Source organism: Galeopterus variegatus, unplaced genomic scaffold (genome assembly GCF_000696425.1).
Source record: "Galeopterus variegatus unplaced genomic scaffold, G_variegatus-3.0.2 Scaffold455, whole genome shotgun sequence".
Taxonomy (NCBI): domain Eukaryota; kingdom Metazoa; phylum Chordata; class Mammalia; order Dermoptera; family Cynocephalidae; genus Galeopterus; species Galeopterus variegatus.
This window is the reverse complement of record NW_007726566.1, coordinates 289,054-311,325: the sequence shown is the minus strand read 5'-3', so window position 1 is coordinate 311,325 and position 22,272 is coordinate 289,054. Positions and strand designations below refer to the sequence as shown.

Sequence of the window (22,272 nt, the reverse complement as noted above, 5' to 3'; positions counted from 1 at the left end):
CTGCATAGTACTCCATACTATGGCTATCTCACAATTTACCTAGGCATTTCCCTATAAAGGACAATTTTTTGCTATTACAAGTAATGTTTCAAGGAACATACTTGTACTTACTTCCCTGAGCTCATGTGTGAGTGTTTCCGTAGGGTAGATACAGAAGTAGTACTGCTGGCTCATAGGACATATGCTTTTTAGATGTTAACAGACACTGCCAAACTGTCCTCCACCCCACTAAGTGTTTTCGCCATGCTCACACTTGCCACATACCACAAAGGGGTGGGTATTACAAAGCAAGAAATCAAAGTTTCCTCGTTTCTTACGGGAGGTCCTGCCCAGACCTGTTAAGTGTTTGGTGACATAAAGCTGAGGGAAGGAACTGAGGGATCATGCGATTTGGTGCCTCTCCTGCCACCAAACCAAATATACCCAGGTCCCAAAGAGACCCAGCCTGGCACAGTAACCGAGCCTTGATATTTCAACTGGCCATTCTGTTCACCACCTAAGTGGCCCAAAGAAACTGAGATACCATTAGAAGATATCATTTCCTCCCTCCCCAAGTTCCTAGCTCTGGTGACAAACTTTTGGTTTCAGGAAAAGGCTGGTGTTCATAAAATTCTTCATACATGTCCCTATCTTATATTTTGAATTACAGGGTGGAGATTCCTCTAACTCCTCTGAAGGATTTTTTAACTTCTGATAAAAAAAGAAAATGGGTAAGGTTTCAGAAAAGAGCTAGAAAAGTAGGAACACTCAAGGAATAAAGCTCTTCCTAATTTGGGGGGTGATGGAAGAGAAGGCATCCTCCTCCTCTACCCTCACGCTTCATTTTCTACTTTCTCAGACTACCGCAGTATGTAAGAAAGGTAAGATAGATGCTCTTTAAGATCCTTTTCACCTCCAGGACCCTTATTTCTGCTCTCTCTCCTCCTAAACAGCATGTTACATATGGTAGCTTCCCCCTCTCTTCCTTTACCCCCCTCCAAATCTCTATATGGCTAACGCTTACCTATTTTTCAAAGTCCAATGCAGCTGTCACCTCTTCCATAAAAACTGCCTTGAAGCCCAGAGCTGGAAGGAAGCTACCTTCTCTAATGCCCATAGTGTTACCTGCTCCTGCATGATGGAAAGTGTCCCCATGTACCTTTTTAATTGCGGCATGTAGCTTATGTTTGGCAGTAATTCAATATATTTTGTCCAGTGAAAAGCTCAGAGGACCTCTGAAATACATTACTGATCTTTTAGGGGCTTAAATTTCAAACAAGCACTGAGAGATGCTCTAGTTACAAAGCATGCTGGCCTTAACATTAAGCACAATGTATATACAAAAGGCCTTAATTCTGAATAGCTTACCGCAAACATGCCATGCCACAGCCCAGCATCCTTCTTAAAGTCTAAAACATTTACTACTGTTTCCCCTAAAATAGAAAAAAATAGGAAAAAACCAGAAAGAAATCATATTTAGGATTAAGTAGCAAAATCATGTCACTTGCCTCTACTAAACAACTGCTTTGGTGCTTTTAGAGAAATGAGTAAAAGTTCTTGGGGTCTTTTGATTGCTGGAGGACTGATCATAGAATAATGTGGTCACAGCAGGGACAATGAGCTAGAAACTCCTTAGGACTTAGGCACATCTTGCAGGAGATAATTTTTCTCCCTAATTATGTAAGGAACACATGCTTTTAGAAACTTCGGAAGTTTCACAAATATAAGTAATTATATTTCCTTGAAAAAATAAAAAATGTTGGTGTGTATAAACATGCATATATTATATCTGTACACAAACATATATACTTCCAGACATATTTACATGTAGATAGATATCTAACATAACAAAATTAGTATATACAGCTCTGTACCTAATTTTTTTTCACTTTATGATATATTGAAACAATTTCTCCATATCTTTAATATTCAAGAACATGAGTTTCAATGCTTCAGGGGATAATCCGTTATATGAATGTATTATAATTTAATCAATCCCTATTTTGGCATTTTGACTGCTCCCATTATATATATATTTTTAACCAGACAAGAATGCTGCTCTATAATGAACTCATATTAACTTGTTTCATTTTGCAAAAGGAAAATAAAACACTAAAAAAATTAATATTGCAAAGAACATTCTGAGGCAAATAGTCACTATACTATACATGTCTAAAGTTCAACAATACAGAATATATTTTTGTGTTTTAATTTGTGCTTTTTGGTAGCAGAATTTCTTTGACTCCAAATGTATAGCTGGTAGCTCTCTATACACAGAAAGATGGAGATACCTGACATTCCACAGCTAATAAACACATGGTTTTAATTAGGGTTTTCTATTTCTGTACTCTAGAAATATGCTTTACATATTTGGTTTGCCCAGAATTTGAGTTCCTTTAAATTACAACATATTTGTGAAAAAGAAGAAAACCAAAGCAATCCAAGAATATGTTTTGGAACATTTCACTCTGAATTTGGTCATTAAATGGAATCCAATCACTGAGCACTCTGCTTACAGTCACACATATCTGAAGCTAACAATGAGGGCAGTCATGGGATGAGGTCTGACCTTCAGAATAATTGCAGGCCTGCGACAGAGCTTGGCAGTGAGACAACATTGCAAGCCGGGACACTGTAACTCCCATTACACTCCCTTCTTTGCTTGTTTTATACTAGGGGAAAAAAAAAAAGACAAAGACATAAGAAACAATAAAGTTGGTTATTTCAAATGACAAATCTAGAATCCAAAAATGAAACTCAGATAAGCTGTCATCACGGGCTGAATTTAACATGTTTAATATGAATATTTAAGCCTATGCACTTGGGTCCCAAACTCTAATCACACAAGATAGGATCAAAAGATGACAAAACTTAACAAAAGTATGTGTGAAAAAAAAAGTTTAATTAGTCACCCGGTGTGAAATGGCTGCTAAAAAAGCTAAAAACAAACAAGTGACTTGAGCTGCATTAATAGAAACACAATACCACACACATGTCAGGCACAGCACTAGAGTTAATGGTGTACACGATGTGGTCCCTGTCTGTTAGAAGCGCCCAGTTTGGTAGAGGGAGTCCTAAAAATGAATGTCCTATTCACTCCTACAAGTCATTCAACTATAATTATGATTTACCCTCAATACTCCGTTGAAGTTGCTTTTTACCCACATTATCAACCTTTTGATTGTTAAATCAAAAGGACATTTTGCATACTTAATCTTATCACACCTCTCAGCAACATTTTGACTACTCTCTTCTTGGCACTTTCTCCTTCCTTGGCTTTTGTGATACCCCTCTCTCCGATCTGGTTGCCTCTCCACTTCCTCTGCCCACCCCGTAAATGTTTGTGTTCCCCGAGAGTTTTGCTCTCCTTCCTCTTCTCTTTTCACTTTATTCCATCAAGGTACCATATATTCCTAATGACTCCTAGTTCTCCGTCTCCAACCCAGGCTCCTCCAGAGATCCAGACTAACCCTGAAATGTCCTGTAGTCCTGTGAAACCCAATGTATCCAACACTATTCTTCACCTTACCTTATGCCCATTAAAACGCCTCCTGCTATATTTTCTTTGTGAAGGATGCTGCCATCAACCCAGTTGCCCAATTTAAAAAATCTGAGTCTTTCTTGCCTCCTCCCTTCTCCAGCATCAGTCATTAAGTCCTGCTTGCTCTACTTCCTTACTGTCTCTCAACTCCATCCACGTCTATCTCCACCACCTCAAGCCTGGGCTCACCTAGATAACTGTAAAAAGCTGGTCTCTCTATTAACTTTCCTAACCCAACCAATCCAAATAAATCTTCTTTACAACAAATTCATTCTTATCACTCTCCAGCTGACAACACTTTAATAGCTCCCTACTACCCATAGGATACTTTAAATTCCCTACCAGAGTCCTATGGGTAACAGGAGGATCCCAAGTGAGAATTGCTAATTAATTCATAATAGGAGAAACCTAGAAATAGTTTCTATGTGAGGCCAGAGAGCTAACAAGGGCCACATAATGAAGGGCCCTTCACCTGGTAGGAAGAACCAATGATGAAGATTGAAAAGGAGTGGTCAATGAGGTACACGAACTCAGAGAAAGTAGTCCAGGAAGCCAGCAACTTTAAGGGGGATGGAGTCATGGGCCATATTATTACTGAGATATGATATGGATTGAGAGTTGACCACTAAATTTGATATTTTAATTGTTTATTTACTTGTCTGTCTTTTATACATACTCAGATCTCTTCTGTCTTTAAAAACAATCCTTGCATCCAACATTAACCATCACTCTCAAAGCTACTGCCCCCTCTTTTTATAGCCAAAGTTATTTGATGTTATCTATATGTGTCATCACCACAGTGTTAAAGGTTAGGTGATTTTCCCCCCCAAACCTTTTTTTTTTTTAAATTTACTGATTTGCTTATTCACTAATTTAGCAAACAGTTGGTGAGCACATGTCAAGCAGAATGCAGAGCAGTGTTTAGCTTTTAGAGTCAGACAGACCTGAGTTTGAGTCTCAGCTCTGCCATTTTTGAGTCATATGACCTTTGTCAGTAACTCAAGTTCTTTTAAGTCTTAGTCTCCTCATCTACAAAGCAGGTCTTTATAGGTTGGTGTACATGTGAAGACTAAATCAGATAATGCATTTAAAGCACTTAGCCTGGTGCCTGGTATGCACTAAGACTTAATCCCTCAACTGAATCATGTTGCCAGTCAATCGAGTTCCTACACTAACCTTCAATACCAAATCGTCTAGCCATTTGTTTCTTCTTGCTCTGTCTTTCATCTGTTAAACGTGTTCTTTTCAAGCACAACTATCTTCCCTCCTCATGTCTCCATTCTGCCCTCAAGAAAAACAGCAGAGAAATTTCTCTAAAAAAACAGCAGAGAAACTTCTCTGCCAGTAAATCATGTTTAAGCCTTTCTACTTTTCTAAAGTCTTTTAAAATTTTCTCACATGAAAGATCAATTTCTTTGCTATTTTCCTCCTGAAGGTATTGTTATGATAAAAATAATTAGAATAGATGGTCCAGTATAAGGCATTTTACAAGCCCAAAGACAGAAATCTCACAAAGCAGGAGGATCTTCTAACATTAAAACTGCAAAAAGTTAGTTTATATTTTTGTAAGATAGTAACCAAAGCCAAAGGAAAAGCCAGAAAGCATGTTTCACAGTCTCAGGACTTACCTCAATGTATGCTGGTTCTGTACCAGCAGGAGAAATGTGGGGCTGCCAATCTTTGGGTGGCTTTGAAAGGTACTTGGAATCTGTTACAACCCATTTGAGCCGGGGCCAACCTAAATCAAACCCAAAGTAAAATTTGAATTGCCTAAGCCATCAGAGAAGGAATTCACACTGAATTGGTCATTGTAAATAAAGAGACCAAATTAAGATCATTTTAATATCAATAAAACACTTTATTTTAATTAGTTTTTAGTGATAAATCACCAGACAATTATACCTTCTTTTAAAAGTACAATTGTTCCACATGCTAAGGCCTTGACATTACCTCAACAATTGGGAGGTCCATTTGGCAGTGGAAGTCCACTGAGGTTAGTGGTCTATCCTCTGTCTCTACATGGAGCATTTAGCTTTAATGTACAGAGTGGTAGCTTTTTCCAACCATCAGCATAAAGGTTAAGGGTGTGGGCTGTGGAACCAGGCAGATTTGGGTTCAAATTGCTGCTCTGCATTTATTAGCTGTGACTGTGGGCAAGTTACTTAACCTCTCAGTTTCCTCACCTGTAAAATGGGGATAATAATGGCACCTACTTCATAAGGCAATGAGATTTAAATAAGAAAATATATGTAAAGTACTTAGCTATTATTACTCTAAAATGCTAATTAAAGCACTCAGTTTTCACTTTTAAATGATAATTCAAGTACAATTATTACTAACCTTTAAACTGTACAATTTCCCCATTCTGGGTTTTTGGCAGCCCCTTTAGACAAACTTCACTGGTAAGAGCTAAGGCAATACCACAGCTTCCTAGCAAGAAGCCAATCTGCTGACCTCCAGCATCCTGTGGAGAAAAGATAATGAGTACAGTAGGGGAGCAAATGTGAGCAGACCTAGGCCCAAAATCTAACACTTAGTAATGCTCTGGCACGTGTGCAATAACATTCATGGAGCCCCACCGATATCTGGAAATTGTCAAAATCTAGTGACAATATGTTCTAAATAATTTCTTATAATACAGTGATTTCCTGAGAATAAATCAAATATTTTATTAACCTGACATTGCTAATGATGAATCCTACCAGCCAAATGTGACCATTTTATTCAAGGGTCAGCAATGATCCTCTTTTTAAATTACTTTCAGGCAAATTAAATAAATGCTAATATGGTTAAACTGTCCTCCCCTAGCCTTACTCCCAAATCCAAGAGCAAAGCAATTCAGGTCAGAACAAAATAAATAACATAAATGGGTACCAAATGTTCAAATTTATAATGAAAGTCATGAATGGTTACACCTAAATCCAGGTACTCCTTTTATTATTCTATTTTAAAGAAGGTATATTTAAGCGTTAGACCAACAGCAACAAAAACAATAGCAAAAAACAACAAAAGATACAGTCTAAAGTATTTCCATTAAAATGTCATCCTAAAAGAATCATTATGAAGCCACACAAATACTGCCAACTTAATAATTTAAGAACAACCCTATGATTTCATGACCAAAGAATACTATATCCCATCAACTAGAGCTTTAGAGAGTTACCAATTTGTTTTCTATGCCTTCCAGAAAATAATTTTTTCTTATAAACCCACATTCTCCACCATATTTGTCTTTGACATCAACTCTCAGTAATAAACTGCATGAGAAAATAAGCGCCAAATATGAAAATTGGTTACATATTCTTCATTTTAGTAGGGCTGATGCATTGTCAAAGTAAAATCCTGTAATCCAGAGTGGTAACATGCAGTCACTGCATCTCCGTTCCACTTAATGGAAATCCTAGGTCATAAGATACAATTAAAGAAAATCCCTTAACAAAAAGGTCTCAACTACTGTAAATGTAGATTACCTACAGTCTGAAACAAGAGTGGTACTCTTTATAAATAATAGTCATTGAAAAGTAAATTATACTCCCATGATTTTTAAAATAATATATAATACTAAAAAAATTATATCTTAGTTGAAAATATGTTTTTTGCGTGACACTTGTAAATATCAACTCAATTTTTCTGCAACTTTCATATTTTTAGAAGCTGAGTACTTCAGAACACGGTCAGGCTGTTTCTAAAGTCATGACCGAGTCAGTTGATCCAACAAGAACCCAATGCCTGCGATGTCACATCAGGCTACATTCCTCTTAAATTCAGCAATGTTACCTTTCTGGTAAGAGGTACCTCTATAGGCACTGGAATCACTTCTGCCAGGAGACATCCATAAAAAGCCACCATAAACATGACTGGATCATTGTTGGGGTAAACCAGGGCTACCTAAAATTCAAAATGGCATCCAATAACAGAGGAATAAAAGCACACTAATGCTTCAATGTCATTCTCTATCATATATAACATTTATCATGATCACAATAAACTATTTAATAATCATTTGTTCTAAAGGGAATTAAGTTACTAAGAAGGACACACAAATCTAAAAAGATCTCCGTCATGCCCATGATTTATACTACACATTTTGGGAACTATAATGCAACTCATCATCACCATCATAAGAATTTTTCACTTAATTCTATCGGTGATTTAGCAGTAAACAACTCACCTTAAGTGGTAAGTTAATTATTTAGGAAACCTAAGGCAATTTACCTTAGTGCAGGACTAAAGCAATAAAATAAATGTAATGGATCTCTCTAGACAGAACAGCATATTAAAGAATATGCCTTACATCTGTCTCTCACAGAGAACCTATAAGTGTTGATTGAGTTGATTACCATCTTAGGACCAACACAGGTTTCTTACTCTTTAATTCATTGCATCATCCTTACACACACAACAATGTAAGTGTTCTGGCATGAAGGCATTTGGTAACAGATGTAAGCAACACTGGCAGAAACCATTATGGATATAAAGCTAATTCATAACAAAAGATCAACAGTGAAACCTCTGCAATATGTTCAAACCTGTGATGTCACCTGTTACACATCACAGGGATAATTGACTTTTCCTAATTTACTCAAGGAATGCAAAGGCACAAAAGTTACTATTACTGTGGGATTTGTTACTTGGCTGGGATATTCACAAATTAACATTTGAAACTTAATCATATCACCAGACTCTTGTTTTCCCTGCTTTTGCTTTAACTTCTCTTTACTCCCTCCCACGATAAGTTCAATTCTGAACTTTTAAGCTTTCATAGCATTCTAAAAAAATGCTAATTCCACAACCCACTTAACCCATTTCCTTCCTGCTTACAAGTGTCCGTGTTGCTAGATAGGCACAAAATAACTTTCTTAGGGTTCAGGGAGGCACAGGAAACATTCATGTGTCATACTTACAATTAAAAGCCATACTTGAGGTGCCCTTTGCCACGATGCAAAAGTATTTTTAAAAGGCTACTTTAGGAGATTCTGTAATCATGAGCCTACTAAAAGGAAGTCTGTTGCACAGTTGGTATTTCATTCTACAAATCCCAAATGACAAGTAATGCTTGATGGTAAGAAGTAGTCATTTAAAAATCATTAATTAAAAAATAAAACTTAAGGCTGGCTGGTTAGCTCAGATGGTTAGAGTGCGGTGTTGACAGGACCACGGTCCAGGGTTCAGATCCCCTTACTGGCCAGCCATCAAAAAGAAAAAGAGCCAAACAAAACTTCAAAAATTAAAAAAAAAAAAAAAAGAAAGAAATGTCACTTCTAATTAAAGAAGAAATAAAATAATGTCAATTTGTTTCTTCTTAGAAATAACATGAATCTTCCTTTTCCACATAAAACCACAGAAAATTGCTTTGAAAGTTTTATGAGGCATTTTGTAAAGAATAAAATCAAAGAGTAAATTTTGTTGCCATTTTTGTTGTCTAAATATTCCAGTATTTATGCTGGAAAAACTTGGGTTTCTCTTTTTATTAGCACCTCAAGTGTTTACTGACAAGCAGCTAGCTACACAGAAGGACATGTGAGTTGCCTTCAGCCTATGAATGCAAGAAATATCACCTGGCATTGGGCTAACCTGAGTTGGAACCAAGCCATTTTTATTTTCCAAGAATAAGTTATGTAAATTTTCCTGTTGTGGATTAAAACTCCAGAATGTGCATATTAGAAAACAACAAACACTAACTAAACAAAAAACTAATTACCCTGTCTCCAGGTTTTAACACAGGTTCATTTTTGGTCCCCAGTTTATTAAGCAGTGTGTAGGCCAACTTTAAACTTCTGCTCCACAACTTTCCTGGAAAAAGAAAAGAAAATAATTATGTAGAAAAAAAATACAGGCCTATCTCATCCTGGTTTATACAACATTTCAAACTCTTTTCTGAAGTAATCTGAATGTCCTTAGAAATAATCTGACGTAAGCAAATCACATTTAAAGGGGTAGAACAATTTTTTTTAAATCACACTGAAAATCAGAAGACTACTTCTGTTCTAAGCTTTTTCTAAAGAACCACACACATATGTGGCATTAGATACTTGAGGTAATTGCAAAGCAAAAGTATGACTCAAATGATTAAACATTCCATATCACTGTAATTCAGTGAAAACAATGAAATGGAAATTAACTTTGTAAAACATGTGGATGTAGTCAAAGATGTTAAACACATGCAAAGATCTGGCCAGTGGAATGCCTTCTTTAAGGGTTATAGGGGATGAATTAACATACAACTTCTGAGGTGAATGCTAAAACTATTTTGGCACAAGCAAACAAAAAAATCCTTTTCTTTCCCTCTTCTTATTCCCTCCTCCCAAGCACTCTTAGAAATTCTTATTTTAGATTATGAGAAAAGTGCAGGGGCTGGCTGGGTAGCTCACTTGGCAGAGAGTGATGCCGGTAGCACCAAAGTCACAGATTCAGATCCCCTTACCGGCCAGAAAAGATTATGAGAAAAGTGAAAGAGAAATCATGTTGCAGGATGAAGTAAAGATTTAAAAAAGCGATCAGTTTCAATTTTTAGATAAAACTATCTGATTTTCACCATACATCATTAATACTGACCAAATGATTTTCTAAAAATCTTCTTATAATATTAATATTTGATCTATAAAGCCTCTTTCTTTTTGCTGTCTTTTAAATATCAGCTAGCTTGCAAATGTCACTTTAGCACATGAAAATATTCAACAATAGCTTGACTTACAGCTCAGGATCCTGTTAAATAACTGGAAAGATATGTTGAAACACAAAAGGATACCTGTACTCCCATGTTTACTGAAGCACTATTTATAATAGCCAAGAGCTGGAACCAGCCTAAATGCCCATCATCGGATGAGTGGATAAGGAAAATGTGGTATATCTACACAATGGAATACTACTCTGCTATAAAAAAAAAAAAAAAAAAAAAGAAATACTACCATTCACAGCAACATGGATGGACTTAGAATTATATTAAGTGAAATAAGCCAGGCACAGAAAGAGAAATACCACATGTTCTCACTTATTTGGGGGAGCTAATAAAAATAAATAAGTAAATAAACAAATGAACAGTGAGGGTTTGGGGCAAGAAGACACAACAATCACAACAATTTCTTGATTTTGTTAAGACGTGAACAGATATGATATTGATGGGGGAGGGGAGAGAGGGAGGGAGAAAAAGGAGGAATTGATAAAGGGACACAAAAATCACTATATTGTACATTGATAAAATAAAATAATATGAGAAATGAAAAAAAATATTTATCAACTAAAAAAAAAAAGAAACATAATCACCAGCAGCTGCTAAATATCAAGATTAAAAAAAACTACCTATGATATTCTGAAGAACTCTTAGGAGAAAGGAGGGATCTGGAATCTTGTGAACTCACCATATGTAAGAGTGTAAACGGGTTTCCCTGTCACGTCCAGTGCAGTCAGACAGGAGCACTTTGCTTGAGTAGTGCCCCAGCGCTGCAGGGCAGATTCAAGCGCAGGAGGCCAGTTGCAGATGACTCCTAGCGGTTCTCCCTTCACAGGCGTCATCTGCCGTCCCTCAGGCTTGGGCTGGTTGGGGTCTGGCTGAGGTACTGTACCAAAAAGACCCCAATGAGTAAAATAAGTACAAATACCAACTAACACAGCTTAGGTCTCTAGTCTTAAATACGTGTATATCCCTTTTCTCTTCATTTTTATCTGGTTTAAACTCACTTTGAGAAAAGAAAGGACAGAAATGTAACCATTTCTAACCAGAAATGGTAATCCACAAACTGGGCCTTAATTCAATTTTCCACTGAATTGTGAAATCAAATTCAATATGTTTTATGCAACAAACAAGTCCTGACCCCGACAAAGCAAACCATGACACATACAGAAAAGTGCAAAGTATAAATTTCTTTTTAGCAATTTCACAATTTTTGTAAACTTGTTTTTATATCTTTACAGTTTGTGTTAGATAGTCAGGTTCCACTTCACTAGGTTATATTTAATGAAAAAGCATTGAACTAAGAGTCAGACACCCCAAGTTACATTCACTTTTTACTAGCACGACTTTAGGCAAATTGATTCACTCAAGCCTTGCTTTCCTCATCTGTAAAATGGGGATAGTAACAGTTACCTCACGGGTTACCGTTAGACCCTAATGGGCGTGAATCACAGTGCTCCATGTCTCTGCCCTCCTTTGCACTCATCTCATACGGTCAATCCCTTTGTCTCCTGGTGAACTCTTACTCACCCTTCTCAGGACTCAGCTCAAACAGCACATTCTCTTGGAACCATCCCCAACTATTCCTTGCGGAGACTATTCCTTAGTGCTCTCCCACACTATGTCATATTCTATACCCATGTGAGCACTGAGGATCCTTAATGGCTTCTATTACTGTACAAATTTTCCCCTGCAAAGACAGATGACTTCCTAAGGGAAGGGACGGTTCTTACTCCCCTTACTGCCTAATAGGTAAAAGTTGCTCGACAATGTTGAATTGAACTGAATTTGGAGAAAAAAAAAAAAAAAAAGCTAGATTGTTAACATGGTCATTCCAGGAATTGGAGGTGAATATTTCATATTCTTTCATACAGATAAAACTAAAGTCCTCTTAATTTGGGGGGGCATAGCTGATGGGTACAGGGATCCAACCCCTTGAACTTGATGTTACAAGCACCACACTCTCCCAAGTGAGCTAACCGGCTAATACAGCTAGACAAGTATTATTCAAATAAGAAGAAGCAAAAAATCCTGCAGTTTTATAGCAGGAAAGATAATTTACATATGGAATAAAAAGTCAAGTATTTACTGAGTGCCAATTATATGCACAGGATGTGATAAATATTGAGAAAATAAATGCTGCACATATCATTCTTTGAGCAAGCATTCATTGTACCTAACAAGTGCTTGGCTCAAGGAATACAGAGTCTGAGCCCATGAGGAGTATCCAGAGTGTACTGGGGACACACACCTGCACATACACACAGCTAGGGAGAGGAGAAGAAGAGCAGTGCATGATAGACCCACGTATCAGGAGGGGAGGGGAGGAGCGGGGCATGTCACCCACCTGGAGCAGGTAATGCCTGAGCTGGGTCTTAAAGGATGGGAAGAAATTAGGTGAAAAGGGAGATGAGAGAGCTTCCTGGGGGGGGGGGGGGGGTAGTGAGTGAGTTCTTGCTCTATTGGTTCCCGCGAGAGCTTGTTGTTTATAGGACCCTGGCACCTCCTCTCTCTTTTGCTTCCTCTCGCCATGTGATCTGCTTGTACCCACCAGCTGCCCGCCACTTTCCACCATGAGTAGAAGCAGCCTGAGGTCTGTGCCAGATGCAGCTGTCCCAGCATTGTAAGCCAAATAAACCTCTTTCCTTTATAAATTACCCAATCTCAGGTAATTCTGTTATAGCAACACAAAACAGACTAAAACAGAGGCACAGAAGGGAGAGGGACAGAATAAGCAACAAGTATTAGATGGACAAATGAAAATGAAATAAATTACGTTTTATGGCTCAATATAATGATAGATTTGGGAAACTTACTTAAAATGTCTTGATTCATTTTTCTACTGACATAAAACTCATGAAATAGTTTGATTTCCCCAATTTGCTGTCCTAGGTAAATAATGTTTTGGCTGCACTTCTACTTTGTATAGTCCAAGACCCTAAACCACCTAATTAACTAGAAAAATAAACACAGATGATTCTAAATAGTTTTATTTTTATGCATAGATAGCAGGCATAATCTTCAGACCATATGAGTCTACATTATTGCTATCATCCACTAAACCTCAATGCAGAGTCTGGGGCATACTCTTTCACACTTCCAAAGACACACTGGCATTTTTCTTTTCCAAAGGTAACAATTATTCAAATAAGCAATTATTGCCTATTTATAATTAGTAGAAAGCTGCTAGCTCTTTTCTGCCAATGCAAATTGTTCAAGAAAGATGCCTATTAAACCTTGACCTTCATTTGCCTGGTCAATACATAGTGCTAGAAACACTGGAGTATTATTGGCAAGAGCACCTTAAACAACAGTGCTTCAAGAAAGACGTCCATAGTTCAGTGAGTTTAGCGACTCCTAAAGAAACAAACTCAATCTCATATATCAGGTTGCTCTTTGCTTCCTGCTGAATAAACTGGGTTAAGACCAGATCTAGTCATGCAATGTGCCTAATTCCATTAACAGGTCTGATGTGATCAAAACCTACTATTAGTCTCAGGACAAAAATGGACTACAAAGCTACCAAGGCCTAGTTCTTTTTTTTTTTTTTTCTCCTTTTTGTCTTTTTTCGTGACCGGCAACAGATCGCAACCCTCAGTGTCGCACCCGGACCAGACCGGGACCGGCAACGGGATCGCAACCCTCGGTGTTGCTCCTGCACCTCGCTCAGCCAGTGAGTGGCGGGTCTGTATGTGGGATCTGAACCCTCGGCGGGAGCGCCGCCACGCTTCCCAAGCAGCGCACTGTAGCAGTGCGCCACCAGGCCAGCCGAGGCCTAGTTCTTTTGACAAAAGCTTTTGTTAAGCAGATCTACTTATCATCTAGCTTCAGTAATTATGAAATGCTCCTTCTCGTCTATATTTACACCCATTCCCCTCCCATTCTTCCTATTAAATCCTAAACATATTCATCCATAAATATTTTTTAAAAATTGTTTTATTTTAAATTATAATTGTACATATTTGTGAGACAGTGTGTTGTTTCAGTACATGCATATACCACACAATGATTCACGTAAGGCAGATAACATATCCATCCCCTAAACATTTATCTTTTCTTTGTGATGATTATGGTCACCACAAAGCTACTTAGTGGCTACTTAGAAATACATAATATAATATTATTAGCTCTAGTCAGCCTAAAACATCGGAATTTATTCTTACTATCTACCTGTAGCTTTGTATCCATTAATCCACCATATCTCTTCTCCCCTGCCCTCTTCCCTTCCTGGCCTATGGTAACCATTATTCTACTCTCTATTTCTATGAGAACCACTCCCCCCCCCCCACTAAAAGATGACCAGTAGGGGCATCTTAACCCTTGGCTTGATGTTGTCAGCACCACGCTCAGCCAGTGAGCGAACCAGCTATCCCTATATGGGATCCGAACCCGTGGCCTTGCTGTTATCAGCACCACACTCTCCCGAGTGAGCCACGGGCTGGCCCTTTGAGAACCACTTTAAAAAATATATATATTGAATGAATAAATAGCTGATTATTACCACTTCCTCTATGAACTCTTCTCTAACCACACGGAGAGAACTAATTTCTTCCCTTCTCAGAACTGCTCTATTAGCTAATATATGCGAGGGTACTACAAATGTTCATTGGGAAGATTTGCATTATCGTTTAATTCTGGTTTTCCATGAACTTTTTGAAGTACTCTTGTACTTACTTGCTAAACTAAGCTTTTACATGTAGGTATTTTAGCACCAGTCTAAACTGTAAGCAACATGAAGTGACTGTATTTTCATAAACTTTGAAACTTTTACACCATCTACCACACTGTCTTGTAGAAAGCAGATACATATATGCATTGATTGGTGATTTAATGAAAGGACTATGTTGTATTAAAAAAAGATGTGCAAACTTTTGAGGTTGATTTGACATCCATATCCTAGGAAAATGCCAAATATAAATAACTCATAAAATCAAGTGTTTGAAATAGTGCCTAATTTCAAAGAGCCTATTTCCAAGGACAGTTCAATGCTCCACAGTTATTTCTTTGCCTTTCTTCCCCCTCCCTATTGTTCACCTGAGATCTAAAATATAAATGATATTTACAGAAAAAAGAGAACTACGGACACTTTGAACCAAGAACTATGCCTTGTTCGTGCTTTAACCTACAGTGTCTGACATGTAGTAACTGCTTAGGAATTTTTTTTTAATAAACATATGTTTTTGGTATTTTTACTACTACCTTCCACAATTTCTTCAGAGTCATCCACAAAAAATTCCTTTAAGGGAGGCCTTTTGGGCCTTTTCAGAGTGTTGAGAAGCTGCTGGATTTTTGTAGATACTCTGCTACTAACAGGAACACCTATAAGGAAAAAAAATGGAAGTTAAAATTCATTGATTTTAAGGTTATTTTAGTTCCCCATTTCCCTCAGGGGCTTTTATTTCTAATGATGTTTGGCCTTTGCCCATAGTATCATTCTATTTCATCTGGGCCAAACAGGTACAAATATGTACACAGCAAGTTTTATGACAATGGCAAACAAATGTGGTGCTATTACACCGTATAACTACAGTGTATAATTACTGTCATACACTGCTTAAAGAGTTCACCTAATCTCCCTTTCTTATAGCATTCTTTTCTTTTTCCACACCAGTTTTTGTTCAAAGTATCTTTTGAAAGCACTAAGTTTGCACAAGTGTCAAAGCTGCCACTGTGCAGACTGTGGAAAAGAGGGCCCTCGGGCGACTCCTTAGCGGCCAGCTGCACTGCAGTCCTGCAGCTGCTGGGCCTGTGAGTAAGGAGCTACCACTCGTGATTTGAGTTTTTCCAGTTTAATTTATATTCCCTACTTAGCCACCAAAAACAACTCCCTACCATCAGCTGTATCCATGAGACTGGACCTGTTGGATCCTTTGTGCATGCCTTTAACTATCCCCGAAGGGGGCAGGTCAATATTTGCTGGGCGCACTGAGGAAGATAATGACGAGGAAGAGGTAGTTGCAGTGACATCAGGGGGAGCAGAGAAATTCTCTAAGAGGAGGTAAAACAAAATTCAGAATTATTTACATTAGCAGCAAAAATAAGAACCTTTAAACCTTTGGTTTTTAACAAGGAAGAAAACTACATAAATAGGGTATCAGCTCTTGTAAAACAAACTTTCAGATCAAATTCTACTAGCAAGATATAATGGGTGAACAAGAGGTTAAGTCAGGACATATCAGCTTTCCAAAATGATTCTTTTCAAGACTTAGGGTAGCCTTAGTAAGATCAAATCATCAATCCAATGTTTCTCAAAAACATTATTTACTACACAGAAAGGCTGGTAGAAACCCAATGTTATAAAAATAATCATAATGAAATAAAAGTTGCAAGTGATTCAAAATGGAAACAAAGTGAGTAAGATCATAACTGCTACTAATATTTTAGTCTCTTGAACAATTCTTCATGATTATGGTTTATTTAGAATGTTTCTTCTTCCACTGAAGACCAAAATAGTGTCTTGGGAGGGGGTTAAATCACTCAAGTTTCCAGATAAAGAAAAACCAGATAAAGTCCACCTCTAATTTTTATAAAATAAAGCATAGGTAACTCAGATCTACTTGACAAAGTTCTTTCCTTGCTCTAAGCAGAGATTAAATAGTGCTATCGTACTCTACTTCATGTATGGATTCTTAACAAGAGAAATTGAATGACGTAACTTGGAAGAGATCCATTCAACAGGAACGTGTTACAAAAAACTCAGAAGAAAACATCTGGAGAAGTAAGAACATTAAAGGAAGTAAAATATATGATTTACAAGAATAATAAAATTCCACTAAAAACTATGAAAAAGGAAAAAAGCATAATATAAACAATGTCTAAAATCAATCTGGGGGTAAGGTCTCTATGCCCAAAATGTCTATAATTACTAATTTCATAGTTTTTAAAGTTTTATATATACTAGCAAAGTATACTGCAGTATACCTTTCTATAGGAAAATGTGGTGACAAAAGTATTAAAAATGGATATTTTTATTTGACCCATTTTTATTGTAAGCAATTCAACTTACAGGAATACATCCTCAGGAGATAATCAGATGAATGCAAAGCTACATGTTCAAGAAGGTTCATTCCAGCAGTTTTTATACTAGCCAAAAAGTTGGATACTATTTAAATGCCCAAAACAGGGTAGTGGCTAAACAAACCAGGGTACAGTTATACAATGACATACCTTTTTTTTTTTTTTCATTTTTGTCTCTTTTTTACTGACCGGTAACGGGATTGCAACCCTCAGTATCGCGCCCGTACCGGGGACTGGCAACGGGATCACAACCCTTGGTGTTGCGCCTGCACCACGCTCAGCCAGTGAGCGGGAACCGGTCTCCACATGGGATCCGAACCCTACACGGGAGCGCCGCCACGCTCCCAAGCGGCGCACCCTCCAGTGTGCCACCTGGCCGGCCCATACAATGACATACCTTGAAACCATAAAAATAATAGTCTAATTATAATGATATAAAAGATGTTCATGATACACTGCTAAGAAAAGCAGCCTATGAACATTATGTTTAGGACAACCTCATTTTTGTAAAATCAAAACCCAAACCTTACATACTCATCTGTAAATAAAATCTAGAAAGATGTATACTGAAGTGATAACACAAATATGTTAACCATGGAAGGTGGGATTATAGGTTATTTTTCTTTTACCTATATTTATAAATTTTTCCACTAGGAATATGAATTGCTTCTGTTAGTGCAAACATCCAAAAAGTAATAATGTTGGATAAAATGGTGTCTGTGAGTAACTGAACCAATAACGTTTCCAAGAGTAGTAGAAGCAATAGAGAAATATGAGGTCTGATGAAATCATCTTGTTAACAAAAACCCAGATAAAGTTAACTGGGTATTAGGACAATATTTTTAACAAGTGAAATTGCTCTTTTTTTAGACTAATATGGAAATACAACCCCACCAACCAAGGCTCTATGGCTTACCCTCCACAACAAATGAGGTGGCACATGTGCATATATCTGTCTGGAGCTGCTTTAGGAGGCTCAGTGAATTACAGGGCAGAGCTAAGAGTGCAGGACAAGTCATCATCTCCTGGCACTAGCTTTTTAATTGGGCAATCACATACCTTCAGGTAGCTATTTTCTTTAAAAATTATAACTTTGAACTGAAAGTTTTCCAAGTTTTTCGTTTCAGAAATCAATTAATAAAGATATATACAAGGTGATATAGAAAGGTCACTGAAATGAAAATTAAGACACCAAAATACAATTCACTGTCAAGAAAAAAGGAAATGATATCACAGACATACAACATTAATATATATTACATAGTGCAATTTGTACCAAGCAATTAAGCAAAAGCAGAGATCTGAACTATATCTGCAGATGTTGCATCTCTTAAAACAACAACAACACAGAAACATAAAGCAGCGCCAAGCAAAAGCTACACTCCACACAGTAGCATCAGCAGCAGGTGGAGCTCACAGAGTACCAACATCCTCGGCCTACACACTCCAGCTGTAGCAATATCACAGCAGCAAGGACAATAAATCCAGTCTTTATACTAAAGACAAAAGGCCTCAATGGCATTGGTTTAGTGTAGAATTTGCTTAGGTTTAACATTTTTTGACAGAATGTAAACAATAATCCTGGGAAAATAAAAATGTTACATATTTTAATACCTTTTAATACATGGAATATTCTTCAAGTGGGATAAACCCACACTAAGACTGGTGTTATATCTTGCAGCTTGAGTATTGCTTATGGAAATAGCTATGGCTTCAGGTGGGCAATTCTATGCACCAATAAATGCAGATAATCCTTATCATTCCTGTTACAAATGTATTGCTGGTGTTTCCTTCTTTGCCTCATAATCTGTCATATTCTCTCTGATCATATCTTTTAGGCCACACTTAAAAATCTAATACAAATCACAAACTATTTCCTGGATACTGGGAGCCAAATGGAACATAATTTGAGCTTTTTGGGTAGATCCAGCTCCTACCTATTCGAGTATTGGCAAATACATCAGCTAGAGACCCACTGGTTCCTTTGACCTCTCCATGGGACAGCGTAGAAGATGCAGATGAAGAAGTGGACGATCCCTGAATTGAACGGTTGATCCAGGACTCAGCATTCTGTAAGCTCTGTTGCAAGGCAGCAGAGAGCGCAGCTTGGCGTCTCAGAGAACCCTCATCCTCAGAGGCCGAAGACGTGTCTGTGTGGAATTAGAAAAAAAGAAGTTCTCGATCCTGCCTAGAAAAGAGACTTTTCAGTTCTTGCTCATTGATCACACATTCAATTTTTTTTTTTTTTTTTTTTTTTTTTTTTTCCGGGCCCGGCAACGGATCACCGCCCCCAGTGTTCCCCCCGTACCGGACCGGGGACCGGCAACGGGATCGCAAGCCTCGGTGTTGCTCCCGCGCCTCGCTCAGCCAGTGAGCGGGAGCCGGTCGGTATGGGGGATACGAACCCTCGGACGGGAGCGCCCCCCCGCTTCCCAAGCGGCGCACTATCCCGTGCGCCCCCCGGCCAGCCCCGATCACACATTCAATTTTTTTTTTTTTTTTTCCGGGCCCGGCAACGGATCACCGCCCCCAGTGTTCCCCCCGTACCGGACCGGGGACCGGCAACGGGATCGCAAGCCTCGGTGTTGCTCCCGCGCCTCGCTCAGCCAGTGAGCGGGAGCCGGTCGGTATGGGGGATACGAACCCTCGGACGGGAGCGCCACCACGCTTCCCAAGCGGCGCACTATCCAGTGCGCCACCGGGCCAGCCCCGATCACACATTCAATTTTGACACCAGCAAAACATTCGCATTCTTAAGGTAGATTAATATGTAAAGTTTCTCAAGAATCTCAAGGAATATGGACCAAGGCCTGCAAAAATAAAATAGCCTAACTATAGGTAATTTTAAGTTGTTTTTTGAAAACCCTTTAAGAACCTTTAAGCTTCATGCACTGTTTTTCTGTCCTGCGCTTAATCAGTATCTAGATTCTTCTAGTTTATCTACTTATGTTCAAATAATATTGAAGTGTTTATATATCTTCCTCAATCTGTTGATGAGAGAACCTTGTGATAGGTGGCTACACTGATTTTGACAAGTACTTACTAGTCTCTACTTAAAAGGATATGACCTTGAGAGGAAGCTATAAAAATATTCTTGTTAAAAACTTGTGTGTCAAACAGTACACTAGGTGCTAGGGAACTGAAGGTGGGTAACAGCAGTTCTTAGCCTGGAGGCCTTCATCCTTTGTGAAAGCCAACTGGTCCTGGCACAGGTAAGCATTCCAAACATGACAGGAGAGGGCATAGCATCTGGATTTCTTTCCTTAATTCTCAGAGAAGAATTGTGAGAAATTCACTGATGTCTGTATTTAGCCTGGCTCTGACTTCAGGAAAATAAGGCCTAAATTAGAAAAGTATGTTTAAAAAAAAAAAAAAATCAACCAAATATAGGGAAGTAAAAGCCTAGAGAAATAGAAATCAGCAATTTATTTCAGGGCTCTAACTTTGTGAGGCATACAAGCCAAAGGGGCATTTGGTCTGGTGAGGGACAAACCCTTCTAAATGATATTTTGGTGTTATAATTTACAATCTGTGGATTGAACTTCATTCAGTTTTTAAAAATTAAATATCCTGTGGATAGTCCTGCAGAACACTTTCGTCTATAGGTAAAACTGTAGGTTCATGTTCTGCTTTGGTTCAAAGAGCTGAGGAGACAAATAACAGGGACAGAAAACTGCTAGCACCTCACAATGGAAATCTGAACCACAAAAGACCAATCTAATCCAGAAGTCAAATCTGCAGACCCAGAGCAAGAAAGTTAAAATAATGACTACATCCCTGCTTCTCCCTCTGTACTACTTCCAACCTATTATCTCATACTGAAGGAGATCTGAGGCCCAAGACTGATCAACTGTTTTCTCTTTTTCTCTTTTTAAAAAAATGTACTACATAACTACAATATGTGTGGGGAACAATGTCAGGTCCCAGGATTCTGAGATTATGAGTGCCTGTGAGACAGTAAGTGCCCTCAACAGGCTTACAGTCTGGTACAGGAGACACACAAGCCCACAAACTATTTCAAAAGAATTCAAGAGATGCTAAGAAATGGAGTAAGCAAAGGCTTTCACAGGAGGAGGACCAACCCCAGTCAGGGATTTCAAGTACTTCGATGAAAGTGGAGCAGACTCTGAGGAGGTAAGGGGCAAAAACTGAGGCTGGAGAGGGAATAGTGACCAGATCCTAAAAGGATAAAGCAAGGAGGTTCCTTAAAGGAGAAAGAGATCTATAATGCAAAAGGGGCTGATTAAAGGAAAATGTAAGGAAAGAAAAGTAACAGCATCTTTAACCCTTTATTTAAGGAAAACGTTTTACATAATTTACAGAAAATATTCTAACATTTCAACTGTATCTTAGGAGGTGAAGATTCCTGTTCTTACAAACATGCTAGAAAAAAAAGAAAGGGTAGGGAGCCCATGGGACAGATGCATCTGACACTGGAATAAAGTATTTTCAGGGCAATGCATCTCAGGATCCCACAAACTCCACTGGGTTTGCAGGCTGTCGACTTATTCCACCATTTATTTTAATTCATGTAAGTCTAAAATCGGAATAACTCAATTCTCAAAAGATAGTAAAATCACTTTTTCAAGATTAGGTTTATGGAAGATTGGTTTCATTATGTTTCTGTATTGTATCAATTATACAATTAGGTGTATTGTTTCAATTCAGTTACTTAATTTGCCTGCCAGTCCTCCCGTGTAATGACTTACAACCACGGAGTGGCTTAGTGTGGTGGAAAAAACATGGTTGTGATGTCAGACTTCCATTTGAACTCTGGGGTCCACCATCTGCTAACTATGTGACTTGGGGATAAAATTACCCACCTGAGAAGGTTGTTTGCTTGTTCCTCCGTTCAACAAACATGACTAAACACTACAGTGAAAAATGTAGGGAAAAAAATGTTGTGTAAGAAGACACAGCCTCTAATCTCACAGGACTTAGAGTCTTACAGGAGTTCAGGGCTGGCATTAAAGGGTGAGACCTAAACCAAGGCCTGATGGGTAAGCAGGAATTCGTTGGGGGGGGGGGGGGGGGGGGGGGGGGGTGGGGAAAGGGAACAGAAAAA

The 22,272-nt window shown here is 38.2% G+C and overlaps 1 protein-coding gene across 2 annotated transcripts in view; it reads right to left on the bottom strand.

The window, feature by feature from the left end:
• The window catches only part of DIP2B (DIP2 disco-interacting protein 2 homolog B (Drosophila)), a 103,255-nt gene that overhangs the window by 52,252 nt on the left and 28,731 nt on the right, over positions 1-22,272 (bottom strand). Inside the window, exons 2-11 of one of the 2 annotated variants that reach the window (XM_008568975.1) lie at positions 19,145-19,357; positions 16,023-16,178; positions 15,390-15,509; positions 10,879-11,076; positions 9,222-9,313; positions 7,298-7,408; positions 5,861-5,984; positions 5,149-5,258; positions 2,549-2,651; positions 1,348-1,412 (exon numbers count right to left, since the gene is read on the bottom strand). In XM_008568975.1, the coding sequence (XP_008567197.1) occupies positions 1,348-1,412; positions 2,549-2,651; positions 5,149-5,258; positions 5,861-5,984; positions 7,298-7,408; positions 9,222-9,313; positions 10,879-11,076; positions 15,390-15,509; positions 16,023-16,178; positions 19,145-19,357 (1,292 nt within the window). The remainder of the gene's footprint in view (positions 1-1,347; positions 1,413-2,548; positions 2,652-5,148; positions 5,259-5,860; positions 5,985-7,297; positions 7,409-9,221; positions 9,314-10,878; positions 11,077-15,389; positions 15,510-16,022; positions 16,179-19,144; positions 19,358-22,272) is intronic. The other variant, XM_008568974.1, reaches the window with a different exon arrangement.